At 39.3% G+C, this 19,001-nt stretch overlaps 1 protein-coding gene across 1 annotated transcript in view; it reads left to right on the top strand.

Annotated features, from left to right (window-relative positions):
* Positions 1 to 672: 672 nt before the first annotated feature.
* The window catches only part of PRKACB (protein kinase cAMP-activated catalytic subunit beta), a 135,661-nt gene continuing 117,332 nt past the window's right edge, over positions 673 to 19,001 (top strand). The window contains exon 1 of the mRNA XM_010591159.3: positions 673 to 952. Coding sequence (XP_010589461.1) covers positions 907 to 952 — 46 coding nt within the window. The 5' untranslated portion in view covers positions 673 to 906. The remainder of the gene's footprint in view (positions 953 to 19,001) is intronic.

Genomic DNA, 19,001 nt, shown 5'->3' on the forward strand with positions numbered 1-19,001 from the left:
AAACTGTTTGAAAACATCACGGGCTTGGGACTGGAGCCTAAGAAACGGTAGGATAACGTGGTGGCTAGTAAATACCTGCAATCTGCGAGGGAACCAGCGGCTCCGAACCGCGATCGTGATTAGGCACGAAGTTGTTCCTGGAACAGTCCGCATGGCCCAGCAGCGAAAACGGGAAGTTTCTCTTCGCGTGCGACCTCCTACTCCATGATGCGGTCTTGGTAACGGAGTTCATCTCCAGCCCGCGGCCGTGCGGAGGAGGCCGACTTTGAGTGACGAGCCGCTGCGCTGCTGGGTGCAAAGAAAGCACCTGCACGGCCTCCGCGGCCATGCTCCAGGGCACGGGGGACGCCCAGCTGAGAAGACGATGGGCTCTTCAAAGCTAACGGTTCCCATGTCAACTCCCACTACCTTGGGAACTAGCACCGGAGAGCCAGCCCGTGCTACGACGTCCTACCTGGGCGGGCCAAAGAAACACTTTCAGTTACCCGTGCCTGCCCCCCAGGCTCTGCACCGCCGGGGTCCACAGCGTCGCCGCCCGCGTCCTGGGCCCTTACGTCACTTCCGGTGCGCTAGCCTGCCCGCGGAGAGGGGCCGGGGCCGGGGCGCGCGGCTACCCGGGGGCGCGCAAGGAGGGCGGGGCGGGGGAAGGGGGAGTGTCTGCCCGCCGCCGCCACCACCGCTGCCGCCACCACCACCGCCGCGGCCACCGCTAACGGGTCTGAGGAGTTCCCTGAAGCCCACTCCTCAGAATCGGCTCCCGTCTTCCCGCCGGGACTCCGGGCGACAGCGTCGGGAGCACTCGCCGCACGGACGGGTGCAGAGCGGGAGTTGCCTCAGCCTTTGGAGTGGCGGGGAGGGCCCCAGCCCCCCTTCCCTTCCTGGCCCCTTCTTTCCGTCTCCCCAGTCATGGGGAACGCGGCGACCGCCAAGAAAGGCAGCGAGGTGGAGAGCGGTGAGTCGAGGGCCGGGACTGGGTACCGGCTGGGCAGGCTGGCGCGGGCTACGGCGCACCCCTCGAGGTCGGAGCCCCAGAGGCCGTGGGCACAGTCCAGGCCTAGCAGCGGTCGCCGGGAGCCGCTCAAGGGAGCCCTGGATCCAGTGGGCCCCCCTCCCCTCCCCAAGCTCCGGGGCGAGGGCTGAGCGCAAGGGCGGATGGAAAGTGCGAGGGAGAACGGGCCCCGCGATTCTTTTTCTCTCTAGAGGGAGGGGGACTGCACACATTCTGGAATAGTTTATTCAAATATAGTGCGGGTAAAGAAGTCCCTTGTGCCATCCCAGTCCTCGCTTTCCCCTCCTGACCCCCTATTTGGAGCCACAGGTAGTGCCGTGGGCGGACTTGGCTCTTTTCCCTCCATCCCTTGGGTCCAACCCGATTTTATCGCAAGGTGAAAACTGCTAGTCTCGCTCTCCGCAGATGAAGTGAACCCAGAGTAGACAACTAGTCTTAAGACATTTCTCGTCTCTTCAGATTAGGAATGGAAAATAGAACACTAAACAGCAGCATTATCCTTTAGAGAAAAAGCAAGGCAAGTTTACCTTTCTAGAGACGTTCAAGAATCCGCTACAATGCCTGTGAAACTTAAAGGTCACTCGGAGTTGAAGTGCTTCGAGAACACTGTTGATTCCTTCTGAGAGCTGAAAGTGCGGGCACGCCACACTTTACGCTAAACAGAGTTTAAAAAAAAAGAACGAAAATTGAATTTCAGTACGGTTACGAATATATATCAGAATGATTGTGAAAAATTGGTTCGTCTTTATAAGGTTCATGTTAGATTTTATAAATCAGAATGACCAAATAACAAATGGTATTTGCTATATCGCCAGGAGTAAATGACATCCCAGCACTTGGGGGAATGCCTGGCAATTTATTTACGTTCGTGTAAGTAGTATCTTTTAATATGCCTGTAACATAAGAAGTAGGCTAATTTTGTTATTTAGCGGGAGGAAATTAGTTTTGTTTCTTTTTTCCTGCATCAATAAAGCAGAAATGATTTAGAAGAATTTAGCCATTCATTTTGTTTAATATGAATGTTGAGACCAGATTATATGGTTTGTTTCACCAGTGAAGTTTTGGTGTTAATTTTCAGGAGCTTCAGAAAAGTTTGATGTACTGTCATACAAACTACTAATGAACATAGTCAATATATGATACAGAGATTTAAAAAAGCCACTGTAGAGGCAGGACTTATGCTATTTTTTTTAATTGCACAAATGTAGTAACCAACTGTATAGAAAATATAAAGATTGTCAGAAGGTATAAAGAATTATTTGTGCCTGATCAGTTGTCATTTTCCTGTTAAAGCTCTGTTAACTTAAAGATAGAATATGTTCTAACTCTGTTACAAAAACATGTACTTGGTAATTGAATCCTATCAATGATTTTCATTAGCAAGTGCTAGCCTGTACAGTATATTTTTCATAATGACAATACCCTTCTATGATCTGTGTACTTCCATTATTAAGTTATCAAACTAATTCTCCCCTAGACAGTATTAATTTAGAAGTTCATACCTACAGGATAATCTTGGAGTGTTTACAAAAAAAAAAAGAATGGAAATTTTAAATGTTTATTGAAACATCTAAGTTATTCCTATGATTAAATTATCTCCTAAGCTTTACTTTAACTGTTAGTGACAGCCTAGATCTTAAGTATGTTAGCCAGCTTTTTATGTAAGTTTATTTATAGAAACAGAAGGTCATTATAGTAGTTTGAATAAATGTTGTGAATTGACAAAATAGCAAATTATGTCTCTAGGGATAATTATTTGAAATACCATGTGTCGCTCTGTGCTGGTAATTTCATTTGGAATAATGTTCTCAGGTATGTTTTGCTGTACTTCTACTTTAGTGAGCAAGAAAACTGCATTGATACATCTTAAAACTTCATGAAAGAACAACGCTTACCATACATGCCTGTTTTTTTTTTTTTTTTAACTACTGCCTTTCAAAAATCCATTGTAGTTCTTTAAACTTCAGCTGATACATTGAAGCATAAACTTACAGAGATGCGGTATGTAAGTGATCTTAGAGATGACTGTGTGATCATTCCCTTTCAAAACTGAAAAACCTGACCTCTGAAGGCTAGAGTTGAGCTCATACTGTTAGTAATATCAGAGTAGGGAATAGAACCTGGTGCCCTGACTTCATTCTCTGTCATTAAATGATCAATTAATACATTTATTCTCAGAATGTATACCAAGCGTATTAGTTTCGGTTGGAGATCCTGTAAGTAAAAACTCAAAAAACTTACTATCCATTGATGAGCGAAGTTGTGTATACTAAAGTTAACTGAAAGGCAAAGTATAAGTGCTAACATATGAAAAGTGAAGTTAGAACTCTGAAAATTGACGGTAAAAAATGTTTGATTTGAAAAGCTGATTTAAAAACATACCAAGTTGAGTAAGCCTCGTACAGGTGATTCTTGAGCTTAATCCTAAAAATACTCCGGAAGAATGAAGCTGGGAATAAAGGTAATCGAGGAGGGTCTTAGCTTTGACCATTTGGTGACTGTGCTGTAGTCTATTGAAACCTATCCCTGTACACTTAGAATAAAACATTTTCTGGAGTGAGCAAGACCTGAAAGCTAGGGAGTTTCCATTCTCATCTCCATAGTTTCTAGAGATAACATAACTTGACTCTTTGTGAAACAAAGTGAGGATAAAATTCTCTGAAAAAATTTAAGTCATGTCAGTCAAGACTGTTCTACTTATCAAGGTTTCCACTTTTTATTCTACCCATGATTACCAGCACACAAAAACACGTGCTACTTATTTTAACCTAGGAAGGTTTTTTTTTTTTTGATTTTTTAAATACTAGGCCTACAGGTTGCTTTTGAGGCTTTGTTTACACACTCATGGCAGTGGTGTTGAGGCCTGTTAAAATTGTCGGTAGAGATTTAAATGCAGGTTGTCCCTTGACTTTTAAGTAGTGGAACCACCATGTAGATTAGAGTTAACGTAACAGTCTTTGGAATGTTTTCCAGGTTATTTCTCTGTCTTAAGAGCTTGAAAGTGAATAGAAATTAAAGGAAGTCACCAATAGACTTGTTGTCAGGAGCTATTGGGTTGCTCCCAACTCATAGCGACCCTGTGCACAACAGAATGAAACACTGCCTGGTCCTGCGCCATCATCACAATCGTTGTTATGGTTGAGCCTATTGTTACAGCCACTGTGTCAATCCATCTTATTGAGGGTCTTCCTCTTTTTCCCTGACCCTTCACTTTACCAAGCATGATTTCCTTCTCCAGGAACTGATCCCTCCTGATAACATGTCTGAAGTATGTGAAACGTAGTTTCACCATCCTTTCTTCTGAGGAGCATTCTGGCTGTACTTTTCCAAGACAGATATGTTTGTTCTTTTGGCAGTCCATGGTATATTCAGTATTCTTCACCAACACCATAACATAATTCAAAGGTGTTGATTCTTCTTAGGTCTTCCTTATTCATTGTCCAGCTTTTGCGTGCATATGAGGTAATTGAAAACACCATGGCTTGAGTGAGGTGCACCTTAGCCTTTAAGGTGACATCTTTGCTTTTCAACACTTTAAAGAGGTCTTCTGCAGCCAATTTGCTCAGTGTAATGCATCATTTGATTTCTTGTCTGCTCCTTCCATGGGTGTTGGTTGTGGATCTGAGTAAAATGAAATCCCTGACAACTTCAATCTTTTCCCTGTTTATGATGATGGTGCTTATTGGTACAATTGTGAGGATTTTTGTTTTCTTTATGTTGAGGTGTAATCCATACTGAAGGCTGTGGTCTTTGGTCTTCATTAGTAAGTGCTTCAAGTCCTCTTCACTTGCAGCAATTGAGGTTGTGTCGTCTGTTTAATGCAGGTTGTTAATGAGTCTTCCTCCAATCCTGATGCCTTGTTCTTCATGTAATCCAGTTTCTTGGATTATTTGCCCAGCATACAGATTGAGTAGGTATGGCAAAAGGATAGAACCCTGACACACAGCTTTCCTGACTTTAAACCATGCAGTATCCCCTTGTTCTGTTCGAACAGCTGCCTCTTGATCCATGTACAGGTTACTTATCAGCACAATTAAGTGTTCTGGAATTCCCGTTCTTCTCAATGTTATCCATAATTTGTTATGATCCACGCAGTTGAATGCCTTTGCATAGTCAATTAAACACAGGTGAACATCTGTCTTAGTTATCTAGCCCTGCTTTAACGGAAGTAGTAGACGTGGATGGCTTCAACAACAGAAATTTATTCTCGCACAGTCTAGTAGACTAGAAGTCCAAACTCAGGGCACCAGGTCCAGGGGGAGGCTTTGCCTCTCTGTCAGCTCTGGAGGAAGGCCCTTGTCATCAATCTTCCCCTGGTCTAGGAGCATCTCAGTGTAGGAACCGTGAGTCCAAAGGGCACACTCTGCTCCCGGCGCTGCGTTCTTGATGGTATGAGGTCTCTGTGTCTCTGTACTTCTCTCTTGTATATCTCAAAAGAGATTGGTTTAAAACACAATTTAATCTTGTAGATTGAGCCTGCCTCATTAACATAACTGCCACAAATCCTATCTCGTTAACATCATAGAGATAGAATTTACAACACATAGGAAAATCATATAAGATGACAAAGTGGTGGACAGTCACACAATACTGGGAATCATGGCCTAGCCAAATTGATACAGGTATTTTTGGGGGACACAATTCAATCCATGACAACATCTTCCTGGTATTCTCTGTTTCCAGCCAGAACCAGTAGACCAGGTTTAACTAAAATGCTAGTTTCATAACAGCACTTTTTGAGGGCTTATATGTACCAGAGTGTCTAAGTGCTTTGCATACATAATTTTACTTAATCTTTTCAACCCTGAGAAGTAGTTCGAGTATTTCTCCATTTTGTGGATGAGGAAACTGAGACTCAGAGGGGTTAGATGACTTACTTGAGGCTGCATAGCCAGTAAGTTAAGGTGCAACATTTGAACCTAGGCAGCTAACCCCAAAACCTGATACCTTAACTACTGTGCTAAACAGCCTCTGTATCCAGTGGAGAATCTGATCCTAAGACATACAGAATAATTTATGCTTTACTTTGTTTCATGGTCCCTGGTTAGTACAAACGGTTTGTGGTTGACTACTAACCTAAAAGTTGGCACTTCAAACCCACCCAGGGGCACCACAGAAGAAAGGCCTGGTGATCTGCTTCCATAAAGATTACAGCCAAGAAAACCTTATGGAGCTTGGTTCTACTCCGTAACGCATGGGGTTGCCATGGTCAGAATCAACTCTATAGGCAATGGTTTCAGTTTTTACTTTGTATCAGTTTATTTTCAGTTATAGCAAATTTTGGTTGTTATTCAATAATGACTTTGGATATACTAAATATCTTAGAGAGAATTTTTTTTCGTTGTATCTTTTGCTTGTACCAGTCTGTTTTCTCTTCTGTAAAATGAGGATGAAGGATTAAATTACCTTGAATGTCTTTTCAGATTCAGTATGATATCATTTCAAATTAAACTATATAAAATTAATTTTAAAATACTTAGTCTTCATTACAATTTGAATTTAATTATTTTCTCATTATATACCTTGTCTTTCTGTGAAATAGAAAACCAAAAAACTATTTGAACTTGGAAACCCTAGTGGCATAGTGGTTAAGAGCTATGACTGCTAACCAAAAGGTCGGCAGTTTGAATCCACCAGGCGCTCTTTGTAAACACTATGGGGCAGTTCTCTATTGTCTTACAGGGTTGCTATGAGTCGGAATTGACTGGATGGCAACGGGTTTGGTTTTGGTTTATTTGAACTTGTATTACCACTTAGAAAGTATTTAGCAATTTGTCTTGTATCATTTAGACTAGCACTGTCCAATTGAACTTTCTGCAGTGATGGAAATATTCTCCACCTCTGCTGCTCAGTATGGTAGCCGCTAGCTACATGTAGCTATTAAGCACTTGAAATGTGACTGGTTCAACTGAGGAACTGAATTTCTAATTCTTATATGCCTATTAGCTATTATATATATTGGATAGTACAGGATAAACATAGCTGTCTTTGCACGTAGCCATGCACCACATAACGTGTGTTTGAGCATCATCTGACTACATATACCTACATGGTCCCAACCCCTGTAAAGCCTATTATATTGAAAATTTGAAGTACATTCAATGGTTTGTAACAACAAATGGGTGCTACTTTGCAACATTTCTTGAAACATTATTATTATTGTATTATTATATTAAAGATGTTTTAGTTTCTTTGGAAGTGTTTTTTTTTTAAATGTTTTTTATGCATAGAAAGGCACACTGTATATTACATACTAAGACAAACATTTGACTAACTGACATTATGTATGTACCATACCTAATTGTTCTGATTTACCTACAAATTGGACTTAAAGATAGACTTAAGAACGGAGCTCGTTCGTAATCCGGAGACTACCTGTATATAATATGGTGTTCTTACGGTGTCCAAATCACATAACGTCCTATTTCACAGAATGTATCATGGACATTAAGCAACATGTGACTGTGCTATACAAATGTCAACCCATGTATCTGTCATTTTGGCAATTTGTGGATCCTAAGAAGTGTATGTAGATGAACAGATACTGGGTTTATATTTCCTCGTACTAGGAATGAACTTTTTTCCTCAGCATTTACTCTGGATAAACATTTATAAATTTAGTGAAAAGATTATTATAGTTTATTTATTTGTCTGTAACATATAAGGTTAATTGCAAAGTTAATTTCTCTATTGGGCTCTACTAGAATTAAAATTTTGCAGTTTTTAACACTGAATCTCAGTGAATATACTTTTATCGAAAATTTATAGTAGATTTAAATGCTGATTAGGAAAAAATTTAGTCATCTCTTATGATATCTAACTCATGTCTTCCAACTTTTCAATTAGCAGATACTCCAATTCGGTAGGTTGACAGAAGTCTTTAGGAATAATCTTCCTTGGGTTAGGGAAAAGAAAAAATAAGTCAAACAACAAATAGCTATGCCGTTTAGATGATGTGTACATACCTTCTCATTGAGTTCCATGATTCTGTGATTCTTTTTGTGTAGATTATGTACTGTAGAAATTATCTCATGTTTAGAAACCAATTCTTGCATTCTTAGTGTCCTCCACTTAGGATATAGGCAGATTGTTGCTTTTCATTGCCTGTAGCAGGATAAGAGGCATGAAAGCCAGCTTAGAAAAGTAAGCCATGTCTCAGTGGCAGAAGCAGTCCATGGAAGGATCCTAGGTAAGCCAGGATAGCTGTTAAGATACTGTCAGATATTAAGGCATCGACCATACTTCATCCTGATATTCCATTAAATTAATAAAATGAAATAATTAGTACAACTTACTAAATTGTCTCTATAATACCGATGATAATAAATGTTAGTATATGTATGTGACCATATTTCATCAGAGGAAGAAATCTTGTTTTTAATTAAAAAAAATTATATTAAATACAAAAGATGTATAGTTTATGGGAAATAAATATACCTAGATCAATACCATATTACTTTGAGTATTTAATCTTAATTGAAAAAAAATTCCTTAGGGTTATCCTATATAGTTCATTTCTTTGTTCGTTCATGCATTATTTATATATATAATTGAGCTCCTAATGTGACAGACTCTATACAAAACTATGGGGATAAGGATTGAATGAGACACACTGTCTGCTCAGGAATCCTCTATTATTGAAGGGGGATACACATATGTCAACTGTAGAAATACCAATTTTCTTCCCCTGGAGTCATTTAAAATAAATATTAAAAAGTTAACATGCAATTTAATAGTAAAAACATAAACTTGGCGTAACAAAAATCTGAATTCTGTTTTCTAATACATTTTACTATTTCACTTTGGACAAGTTGTTATAATGTCTCCAGGTGTGCTAAAAAATTGAGAAGGCTAGGTTAGATGACGATCCTGTAGTCTTTTCCAGCTTTATAATCCAGTATTTAAACGGTAGCAAGACTACTGGGGATTAATCACAGGCATACCTCAGAGATATGGCGGGTTTAATGCCAGACCACTGCAATAAAGTGAATATCACAATAAAGCGAGTCACAGGAATTTTATGGTTTCCCAGTGCATATAAAAGTTATATTTACACTATATTATAGTCTGTTAAGTGTGCAACAGCATTATGTCTTAAAAAAAAAAAACTACATACCTTAATTAAAAAATATTGATAAAAAATGCTAACAATCACCTGAGCCTTCAGCAAGTCATAATCTTTTTGCTGCTGGAGGGTCGTGCTTTGTTGATGGCTACTGATCAGAGTGGTGGCTGGTGGAGGTTGGGGTGGCTGTGGCAATTTCTTAAAATAAGACAACAGTGAAGTTTGCTGCAGCAAATGATTCTTTTTTCACAAAAGAGTCCTCTGTAGCATGTGATCCTGTTTGATAGCATTTTACCCACAGTAGAACATCCTTCAAAATTGGAGTCAGTCCTCTCAAACCCTGATGCTGCTTTATCAACTAAGCTTATATGATATTCTAAATATTTTATTGTTATTTCAATAATGTCCACAGCATCTCCACCAGGAGTAGAGTCGATCTCAAGAAACCACTTTCTTTGCCCATGCAAAAGAAGCAATTCTTCACTTGTTAAGAGTTTTATCATGAGATTGCAGCAATTCAGTCACACCTTCAGCCTCCACTTCTAATTTTAGTTCTCTTGCTTTTTCCACCACATGTGTGGTTACTTCCTCCACTGAAGTCTTGAACCTCCCAAAGTCATCCATGAAGGTTAGAATCAACTTCTTCTAAACTCCTGTTAATGTTGATACTTTGATCTTCTCCCATGCATCACGAATGTTCTCAATGGCATCTAGAATGGTGAATCCTTTCCAGAAGGTTTTCAGTTTACTTTGCTTAGATCTATCAGAGGAATTACTGTCTATGGCAGCTATAGCCTTACAAAATGTATGTCTTAAATAAGACTTGAAAGTCGAAATTACTCCTTGATCCATGGGCTGCAGCATGGATGTTGTGGCATGAAAACAACGTTAATCTTGTACATCTCCATCAGAGCTCTTGGTGACTAGGTGCGTTGTCACTGATCAGGAATCTTTTTCTCTGAGCAGTAAGTCTCAGCCAAACCAAAAATCAGAGCCATTGCTGTCGAGTCAATTCTGACTCATAGTGACCCTATAGCACAGAGTAGAACTGTCCCATAGGATTTCCAAAGAGCACCTGGTGGATTTGAACTGCTGACCTTTGATTAGCAGCTGTAGTTTAAAAAAAAAAATTTTTTTTTTTTTTTTTATGCCACCAGGGTTTCCAGGCCTAGGATTTTCAGAATAGTAAATGAGCATTGGCTTCAACATAAAGTCAGTTACCAGCAGCATTAGACCCTAACAAGAGAGTCAGCCTGTCCTTTGAAGCTTTGAAACCGGGCACTGACTTCTCTTCTTTAGCTATGAAATTTCTAGGTGGCATCTTCTTCCAATATAAGGCTGTTTTGTCAACATTGAAAATCTGCTTAGTGTGGCGACCTTCATCACTTATCTTAGCTAGACCTTCTGAATAACTTGCTGTAGCTCCTATATCAGCACTGGCTGCTTAACCTTTCACTTGCATGTTATGGAGAAGACTTCTCTCCTTAAACCTCATGAACCAACCTCTGCTAGCTTCAAGCTTTCCTTCTGCAGCTTCGCCACCTCTCTCAGCCTTCATAGAATTGAGATGAGTTAGGGCGTTGCTCTGGATTAGGCTTTGGTTTAAGGGAATGTTCTGGGTGGTTTGGTCTTCTATCCAGACCACTAAAACTTTTTCCATATCAGCAATAAGGTTGTTTCGCTTTCTTATCATTCATGCATTCACTGGAGTAACACTTTTAATTTCCTTCAAGAACTTTTCCTTTGCATTCACAACTTGGCTAATTGGCACAAGAGGCCTAGTTTTTGGCCTGTGTTGGCTTTCGACATGCCTTCCTCACTAAGCTGAATCACTTCTAGGTTTTGAGACCTGCGACTCTTCCTTTCACTTGAACACTCGGAGGCCATTGTAGGGTTATTAATTGGCCTAATTTCAATTAGGTCTCAGGGAACAGGGAAGCCCAAGGACAGGGGGAGAGACGAGGGACGGCTGGTCGGTGGAGAGGTCAGAACACACACAACATTTATCAGTTCAGTTTGTCATCTTACACAGGCACGGTTCAAGGCCACCGAATCAGTTACAATAGTAGCATCAAAGATCAGTGATCACACATCACCATAACAAATATAATAATGGAAAGTTTGAAATACTGCAAGAATTACCAAAAGGTGACACAGAGACGTGAAATGAGCGCATGCTGTTGTAAAAAGGGCACGGATAGACTTGCTCCACGCAGGATTGCCACAAGCCTTCGACCTGTAAAACACAGTGTCTGCGAAGCATAGTAAAGCACAGCACGATAAGATGAGGTGTGCCTGTAGAGAAAACTCTCACGGGATTATGTAGGAAAAGAAGTGGCCTCACTGTGATCAAATAATAAGGCAGTGTATTTAAGAAATTTTTTTTAAATCTATATTTAACAATTCATAGTCTCTGACTGATGACCCAGGAAGCAGGCTTTTGAATCACTGTGTTGACCTTTGAAGAGATTCTCATGTTCTACTACAGGTGAAGGGGTGATTTAAATGCTGATAATCAGGGGAAAGCATTGGAAATAAATGCAGAACGTTCTTCTCTTATGTTGACCTCTTCGCATGCTGTATGTGGTTGTGCTGTTTTGTATGTAGCAGAACCAGAGGAGGTTTGTATCAGGTACAGCTAAAAGAAGTAAGAGAATGGAATATCTGCTGTATGGGGATGAACTAAAATAATTAGGGGTCTTCAATCTAGAAAAAATAGCCTACATGATTGAAGTGCATAAAATCAAGTAGTATAGACAGAGAAATGTGGAATTGTTCTAAACTTAAAACACTAGAACCCATGGCTATTCCTCAAAACTTATAAAAGTTAGTTATAGAGCAAGTAAAAGGAAGCACCATAAAAATCTTGATAAGCTGGGTTTAGAGAATAAATATATATTTAACTGACTCTAATCATTTTTAAATTTAGGTAGTAAAAAAAAAAAAAGTATTTTTAGCAATTTAAAATTTTAACCCTGGTTTGTTAAGAGCTATGGCTGCTAACCAAAAGGTCGGCAGTTCAGATCCACCAGGTGCCCCTCAGAAACCATATGGGGCAGTTCCACTCTGACCTATACGGTTGCTGTGAGTTAGAATCAATCGGCCCTATGGCAATGGGTGTGGTTTTTTGATATTCTAAATCTTTTGTTGTCATTTCAATAATGTCCACAGCATCTTCACCAGGAGTAATGTCCATTTTAAGAAGCCACTTTCTGTGCTCATCCATAAGAAGCAACTCCTCACTCACATGGCTTTCATGCCTCTTATCATCCTGTTGCAGGCAATGAAAAGCAATAATCTGTCCGTATGCTAAGTGGAGGACATTCATCAGTATTAGTAAGATAGGTGTTTGTCTTGTTAATATTGAGATTTGCTACTATAATGCAAATAATAAATTGCTTCCCCTGATAAGCAGGTATTGCTGAACTTGTTTTTAGTGCTTTTATGTATTTTAAGGTTATGATTCATCCATTCACTTAATTTCTTATTTCTTGGCTAATGGCATGGGAGATAAAAAGTTGCCTTCATATAGCTCACTCTCAAGTGGAAGATTTAAAAAAACCAAATCCTGTTGCCATTGAGTCAATTCAGACTCATAGTGACCCTATAGGACAGAGTAGAACTGCCCCACAGGGTTTCCAAGGAGCAGCTGGTGGATGCTAACTGCTGACCTTTTGGTTAGGAGCCAGTTTCTTAACCACTAGGCCACCAGGGCTCCAGTGGAGCATTTACAGAAGTAAAAGCACAATTATAAAAATGTTTTAGAAAATATAAGGTGTTTTTTATTTTTTTCGGTGATAATTTGGTTTTTTATTTTTCTTTTGTAATGTAAATTAGATTTAAGTAATGCTTTGTATCTATGCTGGTGACTTTCTCAGTCAAATTTGGGACTCTTTTAAAGATAGAAATGCGCTGTTGATTGATATAGTACCATAATTGAAATGGGAGCTGCCTTAGAAAATTCAATATGGATACCGTATCTTTATCTGGTTTGCTGTAACAACATAAAACTCCAGGTTTTATGGCCACGGTTTAAATGTTGTATCTTTTGTTGCCTACTATTCGTAATGTAAACTTCTCAGTGACTTCTGAAACTTGATTTTTTATAAGGCAACTGTTGAATCTAAACCTTTTAGTCCTTGGTGAATCTGTCTTTTCCATCTGGACTTTGTCCTCAGAATATGAAAATATTGTCTTAAGATCTGATTAATTTAGGGCACTACTGAGTAAAATGAGTGTTCAACTTCTATACCACATTCTGCTTAAGTAGACAGCCATGTGGCATCAGTAGACCATTGTGGTATGTGAGCCATAAACTTGAGACAACATGTTTGTGCAGATATTACTTAGCTCCTTTCGTAGAGGCCAGTTCTGCTGATGATTTAGCTTCTCCTATCCCAGCTGAGCTCTGCAGTTGACTAGGAGACATGAAAGGTTAAACTGGGACAGAAGATGTGTCTCACTTTAGGTTGTAGTCTTGAGGTCACTAAATAAGCCATAGTTCAACCCATACAGCAACTCAGAGACGGAACATTCATTTATTTATCATTCACTCATTCATTTTGTAATTCTCAACCTATACTTATTGAGTGTGTGCTAGTTCATAGATATGAATAAGACTCGGTTCCTGTCCTTAGGCTGGGGAGACAGATTCATACAGGTATTTATGATAAAGTATACGATGAATGATACGGAGGGGCCTGAGTTTGATATTAGGGTGAAAATGTGATTTACATAGAAGTAAGTATAGAATTTCTGAGATTATCTTGGGAAATAGAATGAAACTGAAATAAAAACTTGCTTTGAGTCTATTTTGGAGATTTTAACATCTGTAATTGTAACGCTTTTACTATATTGCTTTCTCACCTGTTTTTCCCTCTGCACAGTGTGATATGTGAGGGCAGGGACAGTGTCTGTCTCATTTATCATTTTAATCCATAGAATTTGGCACAGTTCCTGGCTCATAGTAGAAGCTAAAATCGTGGATAGTTAATTAGATTAAAAAATTCAAGCCTTTTTTTTAGAAATGTACCCTTTACCTCCACTACCGCGTAGTAGGCACTTTCTCTGTAATATATCGGCTATTTGGTGATAGTAGCTAATTTCCTTGATAAGAAGATACATCCTTCCCTTTCTTCGAGTTGATTCCAACTCACAGCTACCCTATAGGGCAGAGCAGAACTGCCCCATTGGATTTCTGAGGAGCAGCTGATGGATTCAAACAACTGACCATTTGGTTAGCAGCCAAGCTCCTAATCATTGAGCCACCAGGGCTCCTTCTTCTTAGCACACAGAGTTTATTCAACATTTACGTATCAAAATTATATCAGTTTTAATTGGTAGAGAGAGATTGGTCACAGGCTTCGGTAGGAAGACACTAAATTAGGAAAAACTCATGCCCCTATCTTCTTGAAAATCACTGCTCATTTGAGGCCTGTACCATTTATCTGTACTACTGTGTTGCCCATCCATGTTGCTGTCATTTACCAGTGTCTTGCTCAGACCTCTTCATTCATTGAAGAATTTGGTACCTGTCTCATAGTCTTTCTCTATACTTTAAGCCCTGTATTCATTCTGAGTGACTTCCAATTCTGTGTGAATGACCCATCCATCAACATGTGTCTCAATGCCTTGCCTATGTTATTTACTGTCCCCTTCTTTTCACTTCATTTCAGATATCTAGTCTCACCAGGAACCTTGTCATATTCATAAACTGCTCAAGAATCACCAGGGTAGGCGTGTCATTCTCTGATCACAAAGTTCTCTCCTTTTTGTTTGCTTTTGAACTATAGTCTTCATCAGACCCTCTCAGTTCATTCATCAACCCTCTCATTTTTCTTCTTAACTAGTTTAGATTGCATGGTCCCTTTGCACGTATGCCTTTTTATCTCATGTTTCTGACAAAACTCTGACTGATAAACCCAGCTATCTGCTCTCTCAGTGCTTTCAGTGAAGAGCTCAGCACTACTGGAGACAGTCGCAAAATTTACCAGGATTAACCTCAGGTGAGCTGTTGACTTAACAATTTTGCATTTCTCTGGTAATTCTCCCGTTCTTCACAATTTCTGTTTCTTCTCTTTATACTTCTGACTGCCCTATTATCGCTTTCGTTGTAAGGAGGTGATCTTACCTCATATTTTACAAAGAAAATAAAAGCTATCAAACCGAAACCCATTTAGCTTCTTTTTATCAAACATCTATACCTCCTGTATTTTAACTCCATCTACCTTCTTTTTCTATTGTAGTTACATATTGTTACATTACAAACCACTCCAACATTCAGTGGCCTAAAACAATGGCGACATTGCTTTATGAAATACAATTTGAATAGAGCTCAGCAAGGACAGCTCATCTGCTTTATTTGACATCTGCTAAGGCCCTGGGTTGGTTTTAACTTAGCTCAAAGGGTGAGAGCAAGAATTGCATAAAGACTTGTGCACTCACATGTCTCCTTGTTAATGCTGGCTGTAGGTGCTTGGAACCTTAGCTGGGCTGTCAGCAAGAACATCTATACATGGCCTCTTAATGTGGCTTGGGCTTCCTCATAACATGGTGGTTGAGTTCCAAAGGCAAGTGTCCAGAGAGGGGGAGAGCCAGGTGGAAGCTGTACCACCTTTTAAGATCTAGCCTCAGAAGTGAAACAGTGCCACTTAGGCTGCATTCTGTTTATTCATCTAAGTGACTTAGGTGAGTAAATCAAGAATGGGGAATTGGAGAAGTGTCAGAGAATTCCTGGACATGTTTTAAAAGTTACCAGATCGTCCATTTTTCTCTACAAAGTCAATCCCTCTACCATTACTTTGGATCCTATATCTTCTTTTTTTCCAGGAACCTTATGTTTTTGTGTATTCTTATTTTAATATTCAACCTGGCTTCTCATTAGTTTTTAAAGGGTACACCCCTTTTTCTTTAGCTTTCAGTTTTGCTGTCTGACCCTACTTTCTCTTCTTTCCCTTTTTCATTTCTCACCTACTAAAGTGAACTGGCCTGTGGTTTAGAGTTTTTTTTTTTTTTCTAGTGCCAGTAGATGTGGCAAATTCAATTGCCATTGGTAGCCAGGCAGATAAGGCAGTTCCCAGGTTACGAACAAGACCCGTTGCTAACTGAGTCTTTAAAGAATTTGTAGGTAAGTTGGAACAGATGCATACGGTTCTTATTTATCCTTTCTTTAGTGCAAGAGGAAACCCTGGTGACGTAGTGGTCAGGTGCCACAGCTGCTAACCAAGAAAAAGGTCAGCAGTTCGAATCCACCAAGCGCTCCTTGGAAACTCTATGGGGCAGTTCTACTCTGTCCTCTAGGATCGCTATGAGTCGGAATCGACTCAACAGCAGTGGATTTGGTTTTTTGGGTTTTAGTGCAAGAGGAGCCCTGCTGGTACAGTGGTTAAGAGCTTTGCTGCTAACCAAAAGGTTGGCAGTTCAAATCCACTAGCTGCTCCTTGAAAACCCTATGGGGCAGTTGTACTCTGTCCTGTAGGGTCACTATAAGTCAGAACTGACTCTGCGGCAACAGGTTTGGTTTGTTTTTTCGTCAGTGCAAGAAAAGGCTCGAAGCCTTTTCAGTGATTTAAAGTGGCCCGTGCAGCAAGTGAAGGCGATATGTGGTGAAGAATTTGTTGAGAATAGGGGTTGGTTCAGTTGTTTCAAAGTGAGGGCAAATTTATGTAACAATAAAGGGAAAGTAGGAGAAGTCTCTAAGTCTGATGGTTCCTAACCCAGGGACTGCCTGTAATTTAAACGTGGCTTGGGTAAAACCTGAGTCCAGAAAAAAAAAAAAAAGGAGAAAGTATTCATTTTTCTCTTTTTCCTCTTATAACTACTTTCTGCCATGATGCAGAAAACTTAACCTACATTTAATGGAATTCAGCTTTAGGATAGTTTGTTTGAAAGCTGTGGTCTGTCTATAAATATTTTAGTATGTAACAACATAAAAAAGTGTCAAATTACGTGAACAGTCCAGTTTAGTTAATAGGAACTATCCCCAAACAGAAACCCTGGTGGCATAGTGGTTAAGAGCTGCGGCTGCTAACCAAGAGACTGGCAGTTCAAATCTACCGGGCACTCCTTGTAAACTCTATGGGGCAGTTCTACTCTGTCCTATAGGGTCGCTGTGAGTCGGAATCAACTCGACGGCAGTGGGTTTTTGGTATCGCCTAAATAGCTTCAGCTTCTTTGACCTAACAATCTCTTGGTTTTCCTTATGGTTGGATTTGACTTTCATATCATTTTACTCATACGAGTTTAGCATGGGAGGCAAACATTTTAATGAGTTCTGATTCGGAATCAACTCCAGGGCAACAGTTTGGTTTGGGTCCCTGTCTCTAACTTTTACTGGGCTGAAAGGCATCAGTGACCCAAAAAAATCTCCGAATTTTCTTTCCCTATTATTTCTTTGGCAATAGTAGGGATCACAGTGGAGGTAGAATGGCAATAGGAAACTTTTTTAAGTTGGGACTACCTTACAGTATTTTGTGAAGTAGAATTTTGAGAATATGCTAGTAATATTCTTAAGTAAAAAATGTAATTGAAGTATAACATACATACATACAGAAGTTTTCAAATTCTAATGTAAAGTTGGTGGATTTATTAAAGTGAACATGCATATAAAAATCATCCATATCAAGAAATAGAATATTATTGAGAACACAGAAGCTCCCCTCCTGCCTCTATCCAATCATTACTAGATTTAAAAGATAACTTATTCTGACTTCTATATTCTAGTTTAGTTTTGCCTGGTTTTGAACTTTATGTAAGTGGAATCCTACATCATGTATTCCTTTGTGTCTGGCCTTTTTTACTCAACATATTTGCGAGATTTATCTTATGTTTTTGTGTGTAGCAGTAGTTCATTAATATTCACAGATATATACCATCGTATGAGTACAGCAAAATGTGTTTATCTGTTCTACTGTTGATGGGACTTTGAGTTGTTACCAGTTGGAGCTCTTATTAATAATACTGTGAATATGCTTGTACTTGTTTTTATTGAATATGTGTATGTTTTGATGAATACATATTATTTGATGAATATGTGTTATATATATTTATGCTCACACATATATACATATGTATGTGTGTGTGTATGAGAGAGAGAGAAAGAGATTGAAAATGAATTTATAAATTTGTGGGGCCATAGTATATATGTTTGGCTTTGGTAAATACTGCCAAATAGTTTTCTAGAGTAATTGAACTAATTTTCAACTAGCAGTGCCTGAGGGTTTTTCTTGCTCCACATCTTTCCCAAACTTGCTTTTTTTTTTTCATCTTCCTAATTTTAGCCATTCTGGTGAGCAGGTCCTGGTTTTAATTTGCACATCCCTGATGACTGACAGTGTTGTTGATCACTTTTTCGTATGTGTATGGGCCATTTGGTTATACTCTCTTGTAAAAATGCTCAGTAAATTATTTCTCCTTTCTGATTTTTTTAAAAATTGATATGTAGAAGTTCTTTATATATCCTGGATACAAGTCCTTTTTTAGATATGTATCGCAATTGTCTTCTCACATTTCATAGCTTGCCTTTTCACTTTCTTAACAGTGTCTTCTGTTAACACATTTATATCTGCTTAGATTTCTCACAGATGTAGGAAGTAACATCATCGGCCAAGAATAAGAATTATGGAAAAAGTATTGAAGGTTTGATGAAAGAGGAGAGGGTATGAAAGTCATCTAGAAGAGTGAGTGATTGAATAGACTAGGAAAATATGATATGATTGCCAGATATCAATAAAGATATACCTGAGGTTTCCAGTAATGGATTTTAAATGATACAATTCAGAGTAGTTTTTATTTTTCTCCAGCTGTACTAGTGCAGGTGCAGAGTAAGTAGAGAGTTGGATTTTACCAGGGTTGTGGTTTTGCCAAGCAAGTATAGACAAAATGAGAGAGGAGCAAGTGGCTGAAAGTTTATGCAAGGAACTGCAAGTA

The sequence above is a fragment of the Loxodonta africana genome, chromosome 3, assembly GCF_030014295.1.
Source record: "Loxodonta africana isolate mLoxAfr1 chromosome 3, mLoxAfr1.hap2, whole genome shotgun sequence".
Lineage (NCBI taxonomy): Eukaryota > Metazoa > Chordata > Mammalia > Proboscidea > Elephantidae > Loxodonta > Loxodonta africana.